The 10,271-nt window shown below is 41.4% G+C and overlaps 1 protein-coding gene across 1 annotated transcript; it reads left to right on the top strand.

Annotated features, from left to right (window-relative positions):
• The first annotated feature begins 47 nt into the window (after window positions 1–47).
• tspan4b (tetraspanin 4b) lies at window positions 48–10,064 on the top strand. Its single transcript, XM_055942164.1, has 8 exons — window positions 48–620; window positions 1,616–1,685; window positions 2,829–3,020; window positions 3,181–3,255; window positions 3,701–3,796; window positions 7,650–7,763; window positions 8,185–8,268; window positions 9,148–10,064. Exons 2-8 carry the CDS (start codon window positions 1,617–1,619, stop codon window positions 9,214–9,216), a joined length of 699 nt encoding a protein of 232 aa, XP_055798139.1. The 5' UTR covers window positions 48–620; window position 1,616; the 3' UTR covers window positions 9,217–10,064.
• Window positions 10,065–10,271: the final 207 nt, after the last annotated feature.

The raw sequence follows: 10,271 nt of genomic DNA, 5'->3' as shown, positions 1-10,271 counted from the left end.
GTACGAGAGAGAGATATGTTGTGAGTAAGGGGATGGGGGTGAGGAGGAAGAGGCGATGGAGGAGGGATGGCAAAAATAATGAGGGGAGGAGGGTGAGCGAGAGAGAGAGAGAATAGAGAGCGGCAACAACACAGTCACATCTGGAAGTTATTGAGAAGAGAAAGAGAGATAACTGCGTTGTCATAGAAAAGAGGGAGAAAGGATAAACAAACTGTAGATGTAGGGATAGACTTATTAAATGTATCAACTGAGTTAAAGATTTAAGGGAGGACAGTTTATCTAAAGGTTGACAAGAATTCTACAGTGGACAGAGAGAGAGGAATTGAGGAAAAGAAAGAGAGAGAAAGAGAGAGCGCAAGAAACTGGAATTCTATCCTAAGAACAATCCATTCCCGAGAGGGGGAGGACGACAAAGAGGGAAAACTCAAATGTAGCTTTCTAATCTGGAGGACCGTTTAAAACAGAACAAAGGGGACTGAATCCAAACATATGTTATTGAGTTGAAATAAAATCAACTCAACAAAGAAGAAGAGCCAAGAGAACAAAAGAGGATTCCCTAGCCTGGAATTCTTCTACTCATTTGTTTGTATATCGAGCCTGTGGAGCCAACCGTCAGACAGGTACAGCAGGCTTAATTAAAACACATACACACACGTTAAAGGTCTCCGCCATGACAGGTATGCCTTGACTGTGTATGCACGAATCCTAGTAATGGCATATATTGATTTATGACAATTTGGTTGTCTAAGACTGTGAATAATTTATATTTTATATAATTTACAGCAGAACTTAAGCCAAAGTAGTTTTCTTCTTCTGTACATCTGCCTCCATTTATGTCCATTCTAAGTGGTGGACAAGTAAAAACGCATAAAATACATTGGCACTGTTCACACTACCAACATCAATGTCGTTTTGGTTGATCAAGAATTCTCCCCCATTTTCAAAGACCGCCTCTTATTGTACATCTATTAACAAAGGAAGCACTCCTCTGTTTCATTCTGTTCTAAGTATTTTTAAGTCTATTCTACCACACTATTCTGCACTCTAGCATCAGCATGCCTTTAGAATGAGCTCCACTTCCAGTCGTGTTATGAGTCATGTTCATCCTGTCTGTGGCTGGTCATGGTAACCTTCCACGACCGCCCCACATGAGCTCAATTAGCAAGCACACACACAATTAGCAGTCCAGCAGGAGAAGGGAGGTTCCTTCCTGTGCTCTGACAAACTGACTTCCTGTGTGTGGAACAGGTCACTAGATTCCACCACAGTGGCTGTGTGACTTATCAGACCCACTCAGGAACACAGGCTAGGGAGCAAGTCCACCATACATACTGTACTGGTTGTATAAGAACACTACAACACAGGCACAGACCCCACCGCCCTCCCCCACACACAACTAACCACAGACACACCATATAAATACCTTAATAAAAATAACCACAATACACAAAACCATCTGCCACCACAATCACACCTCGAATGTGCTGTATGCCCAAGGTATACTTGAGCAGAGTTAAGTAGATTAAACTTATCAAGTCTTGTCTTGAACTTGTTATAATCCAATTAGCTTGAACTTAATATTAATATATAGAATACTTTGTTTTCTCTCTGTCAGAATGTCAGCCTCTCGGAGGTGCCTGTGCTGCGTGAAATACCTCATGTTTGTCTTCAACCTCATCTTCTGGGTCAGTACCTTCACATCTCTGACCTTTGGTATGCCTCCGTTTTTTAAAGGCACAATCTGTAAGATGTTCTGCTGTCCAATAGTCATTTAAATAAATAATATACAGTACGCTATACCCATTGTTTGAATCTTGAAGAATATAGATGACCAAACAAAGCGGGAGGGTCAGGCTGTGATATCACAGATTGAGCTTTTAAGCTCCGATTCCAGTTCTGATCTGTTTCTGGTCTTTGTCTAGTCCTGTTTGTGTGGTTCTATTACGGTGTTCTTCTAGCTCTCTTCTTGTCCTGTTCTGGCTCAGTTCTGATCTGTTCTGGCCTGTTCCATTCTACATACTTACATACCATAAGAGATTGTAAATTCTGGTCACAAACTAGTCTGATTCCAATCTGGCCTTGTTCTAGTTTGTTGTGGTCCTGTTTCTATTATGTTCAAGTTTGGTCTATTTATTTGTCTCCCAAATGAATATATTTGTGATCCCAGATTAACGTGAACTTGACCTTAGCCTGGGGAACAAGTTCACAATGCACCACACGTAATGTACAGTGTTGGCTAACACCACTAGGATGTGAATACAAACTCTGAACTAGATATCATAAAGTGCAAAGTCATAACGGGCCATGGAGTTAAAGAAAGAGAAAAAGGGTCATGATAAAGCCTCTGGTTGGCGGCACCAAGACATAAAACGACACTCCAATAACTCTGGACATATGTTAGTTGGTAGGAACATATGGAAACACGCTCAACAGTAAGACTCCTGCCAAATCTCTACTTATGTAGGTCAAGCAGGCAGCATTGATGATTTTGCTCTGCTTTAGCTTTTAAAATGCACAACTTATAACACAGGGTAGCCTTGTCCCATCTGTAACTGCTTTTACACATGTAAACACATACAGATCTGGGACCAGTCACAAAAGGCAGGGTGAGTCCCAATGCATAAATTTGCTTCCTTTCCCATGTCCTATCTTCTAACTATGGAGGCAACTACTTCTGACAGTTCACTCGGAAATCTAAGTTTGTCCGACAAATAGATTACTTTTGAGGACTAAAAGCATGGTTCAAACTTTGATTTAGGAATAAACTACCACTATACGTATTGAGATTCACCGTAAGTCACCTTTTGTGTCTCCTGTCTCCTCTGTAGCTGGGAGGGTGTGGCCTGTTTGGAGTGGGAGTGTGGCTATCATTCACCCAGTCCGAGTTCTCTTCCCTCCCGCTGTCTTTTCCCTCACTCTCCGCAGCAAACCTACTTCTGGTCGCTGGAGGTGTCACCATGGTGACAGGCTTCCTGGGTTGCCTTGGTGCCCTGAAGGAGCAGCGCTGCCTGCTGATGACGGTGAGTCCCCATGACATCACAAAACATGGGTCCACCTCAACCATGTTAAATACCTTTACAAGTCAACTTAGCACAACACACAAAACCACACACACGCACAGGTCCATAGGATTAAATATCTAACCCATCCCTCTCTCTCTCCCTCCCTCCCTCCCCACAGTTCTTTGTAATCCTTTTGCTCCTGGTCTTGACAGAGGTGACTCTAACCCTGGTCCTCCATATCTTTCACAAAGAGGTGAGTCCAGTCTACCATCCTCCTGGCCACTCATAAAGATCCAGTTTCACCCACTGATGTTTCATAACCTCAAATGAGGGTCATTAGTAAAGTTTTACCACCATATTACCACTAAATTAACAACCAGTGTTTAAAAACAAATTGATATAACGATACAGAAGACAAAGGGGTGGTACAGTCTACATTATAGAAGCCTTCTGTACATCTACATTATCCCCTATATCTGTCTCATATTCTGCAAGTATATCAAGGCCCAAACTTCATCTTCATCTCTCTCTCTCTCTCTCTCTCTCTCTCTCTCTCTCTCTCTCTCTCTCTCTCTCTCTCTCTCTCTCTCTCTCTCTCTCTCTCTCTCTCTCTCTCTCTCTCTCTCTCTCTCTCTCTCTCTCTCTCTCTCTCTCTCTCTCTCTCTCTCTCTCTCTCTCTCTCTCTCTCTCACACACAGCTGGACACGAAAGCGCAGGATGAGTTAAAGGATGGGATGAAGAATTACATGACAGATGAAGGACTGAAGAAGTCATGGGACAATGTGCAGAAAATGGTAGAGGGGGGATGGGGGTTAGGGGAAACCCACCAATCTCTAGTCTGTTACCTTATATGGTGCTTGTGTCTGTTCAGTGTGGATTTAGTGATAAATCACTTAAACTGACTGACGATGACAGTAAGGACTTACTGATCATACAAACATTAATAACACCTGCTCGTTCCATGACATAGACTGACCCGGGGAATCGAAGGGGAGGAGACAGGTTAAAGGAAGATTTTTAAGCCTTGTATGTGTGCCATTCAGAGGATGAATGATGCAAGAAAATATTTAAGTGCCTTTGAACGGGGTATGGTAGTAGTTGCCAGGCGCACCGGTTTGTGTCAAGAACTGCAATGCTGCTGGGTTTTTCACACTCAAAAGTTTCCCATGTGTATCAAGAATGGTCATCTAGCCAATTTGACACAACTGTGGGAAGTATTGGAGTCAACATGGGCCAGCATCCCGGTGAAATGATTTCAAGACCTGGGGGGGTGTAACTCAATATTAGGAAGCTGTTCAATTGATTTGGCGATGTAGGAGGTGGAACTGCATTTACAGCTGTCAAATCCACAAGCAGCCCGGTACGGTAGGCTATTGCGTACACTGCCATGGGATACACTGAGTCGCTTTAGACCGATAGAAATCCTTATTTTGTTAAATGATTTTCAATGTGTCATTATTTCTCGTTTTGAACTTCTAATGTGAGTGGGACGGGTGTGGCTTCGTGACAACTACACGAGCAGACGCTCACTGATTTGACAGCACTAATGCAGTTACACATCCGACATCGCCAAAACACCAGGGGTGCGTCCAGTTCACTTGAATGTTTGCTACGTTGTGGAACAGCTTGTACTGAATGACACGTTTCCCCAAAATGTTCTTGAACAGACATTGAGGTACGTTTGCGTTGTTCGGTGGGTGTGCCGGTGTGTGGCTTGAAGCAATGGCTGACGTATTTAAAAGGCAGAGGTGCATTTTGAAGTCAGAACCCAACCCCTCCCTGTTTTTCAACTGGTCGTTCTGTACAGCACAGTATGCGTTCAATTTAACATTCTATTGTGTTTAATGTAGTGCATGCAGCCCAGCTATGCGGGTGTAGGCGATCCCGGCCTTAGTGATCATTAATGGGCCAATCCAGTTTTTGTTTTTTGGAAATCAGCTAACTTCCTGCAATTCAACACATTTTGACATGGTGCAGAGAGAAACATTTGCAGTTTTATAATGCTATTCTACACATTTTGTCTTGAGGCTAAGATAAAATGTTGCAGTTTTAAAGCAAACTTCCTGCAATTCTACACGTTTGCTGTTTTATAGCTCTCCACTGGGCACAGACTTCAATTCAACATCTATTCCATGTTGGTTCAACGTAATTTCATTGAAATGACGTGGAAACAAGCTTGATTCAACCAGTGCGTGCCCAGTGGGCCATCTCATGCTTTTGTTCACATTTTACCATGAGACCGAAAAAATGGTGCAGTTGTACAGCTTAATTTCCTGCAATTCTACACATGTTGCTATCATATGCTATCTAGGGGACCCCAACCTCCAGGTGGGCCCCAAAAACGAGGTCAGGGACCCGGGGCATGTGCCCTGCATGCCCGTTCTGTAATCCGGCCCTGTCCCCTCTCCCGTTTCAGAAAAAATCCTGAATGATGGGCTGGAGAAACGTACCGGTACCCACTCTCAAATTCATAGAGCCATGGATGCCAGAGCGGTATCCCACAAAGCCTGTTAGATCTACTCAGAGTTTTCTAAGCTAACCAGCTTCAGTTAGCTTCACATTCCAGCTCAGGCTTCATCCATACTACAACAGTGGATATTGCTCGGCTGGCTGTAGCTAACTCTAGCAGGCTTGTAACTGCGCGTGCATGTCGCACATGGCTAGCCGAACACCAGACTTTTCATTATGACAATGCTGAAACGTCAATCTATGGGCGAGTCAGTGCCACATTTTCAATTGTGCTGAAACCAAAATGAATCCAGAATGCAGAATGCAAATTCAGCAGTGTGAAATAGGCTTTTAGAAGTGCAGTTATTGTATTACTTATCGTTAATACAGTCGTTGGTGTGCTTATCAACTCCATTTCCCCCCACTCCTATCAATAGTTAAGTCCTATTCTATCAATAGTTATTAAGTCATACAAAAGTGTTACATTGCGTGAAGTTGCATTCTGTCATTACTAAATGTGTAATTTTATTTTAACCAAACATTTTACACACAAAAAACTTTTGATTAATAAAATATGTAACCAGTCGACTTCGTCCAAAGAAGGGGATGATGCAATCTTTGCCAGAGGGAGGGATATGGCCCTCAACTCGCGGCTCAGTCATTTCATTCTGGGTAAGTGGAGTTAGCAGTGAGTTCTGAAGGATTCGTTGCCATAGAAATGTGCTTGGCTAAAAGATGAGCCACGTTCGTATGACCGGTAAAACCTAGTTGAACTCAAAGTTGACCTAAGCTACCTCCTAACTCCTTCAACCTGCTTCGTTGTATACCCCTCGGAACTGACCATCCATTGTTTTACTTTGTTTACAAACATTGGAGTAAAACAAGCTTATTTTTTGGGGTGGTTCTGGTGTGGTAAGACAGTTGAACTAAGCTCATGAGGGATTTATAAGTTATATTCTTTAAGAATCAATGGCTACATATCATTCATATATATATATATATATATACAGTGGGGAGAACAAGTTTTTGATACACTGCCGATTTTGCAGGTTTCCCTACTTACAAAGCATGTAGAGGTCTGTCATTTTATATCATAGGTACACATCAACTGTGAGAGACGGAATCTAAAACAAAAATCCAGAAAATCACATTGTATGATTAAGTAATTAATTTGCATGACATAAGTATTTGATACATCAGAAAAGCAGCACTTAATATTTGGTACAGAAACCTTTGTTTGCAATTACAGAGATCACACGTTTCCTGTAGTTCTTGACCAGGTTTGCACACACTGCAGCAGGGATTTTGGCCCACTCCTCCATACAGACCTTCTCCAGATCCTTCAGGTTTCGGGGCTGTCGCTGGGCAATACGGACTTTCAGCTCCCTCCAAAGATTTTCTATTGGGTTCAGGTCTGGAGACTGGCTAGGCCATCTGGAGAAGGTCTGTATGGAGGAGTGGGCCAAAATCCCTGCTGCAGTGTGTGCAAACCTGGTCAAGAACTACAGGAAACGTGTGATCTCTGTAATTGCAAACAAAGGTTTCTGTACCAAATATTAAGTTCTGCTTTTCTGATGTATCAAATACTTATGTCATGCAAATTAATTACTTAATCATACAATGTAATTTTCTGGATTTTTGTTTTAGATTCCGTCTCACAGTTGAAGTGTACCTATGATAAAAATTACAGACCTCTACATGCTTTGTAAGTAGGAAACACTGCCGATTTTGCAGGTTATCAAATACTTGTTCTCCCCACTGTATATATCCAAATATGGATGTAGCAATTGCAGGTTGAACCTTTAAAGGGCCCTTACTTAACCAGAGTCAGCATGCTACTGTAGCTGTTCCAGTAGACTTCCAGCCATTGCGCGAACATTAGTTAGCATTGGCTCGCGAAGATACCTTCCTTCATACTGGACAGAGACATAAAAATAGCATCCATGAGTTCATCTGACTCTGCATAGGTAAAAAAAAAAAAAAAAAAAGGGCCAACATCTGGCTGGCACTATCGCTTTAAATCTTTGTTGGCTAGAAATGTACATCCATGTACATACAGTATCAGTGAGTCTGAGGGGCTGTGTAGTTGCTGATCCAGGGACACATTTTTAGAGGCACATTTTCAGACAAACAAACAACGATCTGACAGAGTCAGAGACCAACAGAGATAATAACAAATATGCAATACTTGTTTCTTAGTTCAAGTGCTGCGGCGTCACCAACAAAACAGATTGGTACCCCGTGATCAATGGAACGCTCCCCGTTTCCTGCTGCTCCGGTGGGATGGACCAATGTGTTGAAAGATGGATCGAGGTCAGACCACTTCTCAAATGTAGGGGGGGACGGGGAGGGAGAGTCTGGGGAGTCAAGGTTCAACAGCCTGCACACAAGACATTTCCCAGCTGCCTACATATCTTGCTAACAGAGTCCAGATCTGCATGTGCACTCACACTTACAAGAATGTAAAGAATGAACCTGACTGTGACAATACAATTTATTTTCTCAACTGCATTCTTACAACACCCAATTCTCATCAATATGTTGCTCTGCTTCTCTCTAACATCTGTCCTCCACTCTTCTTCCCCCCCTGCCCAACCCCCATCTCCCTCTTTGTCCCCCACCCTCCCCTACTGCTCCTTTTTCCCTTTTCTCTTCCCCATTTACTCTCGCGTTTCCCTCTCCTCCTTCCCCTTTGTCCTTCTCTCTTCCCGCGTTTTCCTCTTCCCTCTCTCAGCCGTGTTATCAGAAGGCCAGACAGTGGCTCCTGGACAACATCCTCTCTGTCCTGGTGTTTGGAGTCTGCATTGGTATTGTCCAGGTAATTACAACATATTAATAGATCAGTCAATTAATCACATTCAATGAGCCAGGGTTGTATTCCACCATGCAGGATCATTGTTAGTCAACTAAATTTGATAAACAGCCAGATATACTTGCATGTTTATAAAGAAAGCTTGAATCTTGCAGTGGTGGAAAACGTACTCAAGTGTCATACTTGAGTAAAAGTAAAGATACATTAACAGAAAATAACTCGAGTGAAAGTTACCTAGTGAAATACTACTTGAGTAAAAGTATCTGGTTTTAAATGTACTTAAGTGCAGTGGGAGAAAAAGTACTAAATTGTCACACTTGAGTAAAAGTAAATGCTATACATCAAATTCCTTATATTAAGCAAACTAGACAGCACTATTTTCATATTATTTTTAATTACGGACAGAAAGAGGAACACTCCAACACTCAGACATCATTTACACAGTAGTTGTGTTTTGTGTCCGCCAGATCAGACAGTAGGGATGACAAAGCATTATATTGATAGGTGCCATAATTCTGTCCTGCATGAGCATTCTAAATGTAACAAATATTTTTGTGTCAGGGAAAATGAGTAAAAAAAATTATTTAGGAATGTGGTGGAGTAAAAGTAAAAGTTGTCAAAAATGTATAGTAAAGTACAGATACCCCAAAAAACGACTAAAGTATTTTTACTTAAAGTACTTTACACCACTGGAATCTGGGTTATTGAGAATATTGAGTGTTGTAACATATCTAAAATCGATGAACTACGAAATATGAGCTACAAATATTGAATTTTTAAAAAATCTAATCATTTAGGAAACGTATCTGGCAAACAATTCACTTAACCCGGTTTTGTGAAATATCACCATTTGTATAACTCAAATACATTCTCTTGCCGTTTCAGATCCTGGCCCTGATTTTCTCCCTGCTGATGTACTGCCAGATCCTCCGTGCTGAGAAGTACCTGGACTGATCTGGGACTGGTCCTTCACAGACAAGAGAGGCTGAATGAGAGACTCCCTAGCTGGCACAGAGAGTTCATGTAAAGTTCCCTTAAGGTTTTCCTTCGGTTATTTGGAAAATAACTTCCCCACAACGATGTGGGAACTAAAAAGTGTTAGCTGGGTCCCAAATGTGAGAACAGCTGCTGGGGATGGTTTTTCAGAACATTAAATCCAGATCATCATTTTGTGTTCAATTCTGTTAAGTTTGAATGAAATATATTTTAATGAGCACACACATTTGAAGGGTTATTTTCATCTGGATTGATTGTTCTTAGAACACTGCACTAAAAACCATGGGGCACATTCCAGGTCATCTTCATTGCAGTCATGTTGCTCAGATCTCACAACGCCTGGAGAAGTGTAATTAAATTGTCTTTTAGAGATCTGATCATCTGCACAACACGACTGCAATAAAGCCACTTACTTATCCTGTAAAAGGAATTACATTATTTGTACCTATTGGGGACTACATGCTACTTGTCACTTTTACTATTAGGCGATACAAATGATATTGTTTAGTAGTGAAAATGTAAAGTGCTTGCTCTGATGCCCATGGACAAGCAGTGAGATCTGCCCCAAAGAGAGTTACAGTACTCTGTTCAACTGCAGCATCTTTTAACCAGAAGTCTAAACTATATGTTTAAAAGTGAGCCTTACCAAAGTAAACAAAATGTAAATCCATTGTAATGTGTATGCTTGTGAAGTGGTATTTGTTTTGTGAACTTGCACATTTTGTAAAATACACTTAACCAAATGTATGAATCTCTGATTATGAATCTGGTAATAGTTCAAACAACTTGTTTCCATATGGTGCTTATGAGGTGTTGTCGGTATGAATTCACTTCTTTTATGAGATGTGATGAGCCTATGCTTTCATATACTTATTTCTGTCCAATAGACAACTGAAGAGGTCATTGACTTGCAACAGGGTTCGTCATTATAATGAAATAAATCTCATATCATTATCAAAGTATACTATTTAATGATGATCTCCAGTCGTAACACCAAGTAATGAAAACCAAAC

This window comes from Salvelinus fontinalis, chromosome 2, assembly GCF_029448725.1.
Source record: "Salvelinus fontinalis isolate EN_2023a chromosome 2, ASM2944872v1, whole genome shotgun sequence".
Classification (NCBI taxonomy): domain Eukaryota; kingdom Metazoa; phylum Chordata; class Actinopteri; order Salmoniformes; family Salmonidae; genus Salvelinus; species Salvelinus fontinalis.
This window is presented reverse-complemented; position numbering and strand designations above follow the sequence as displayed.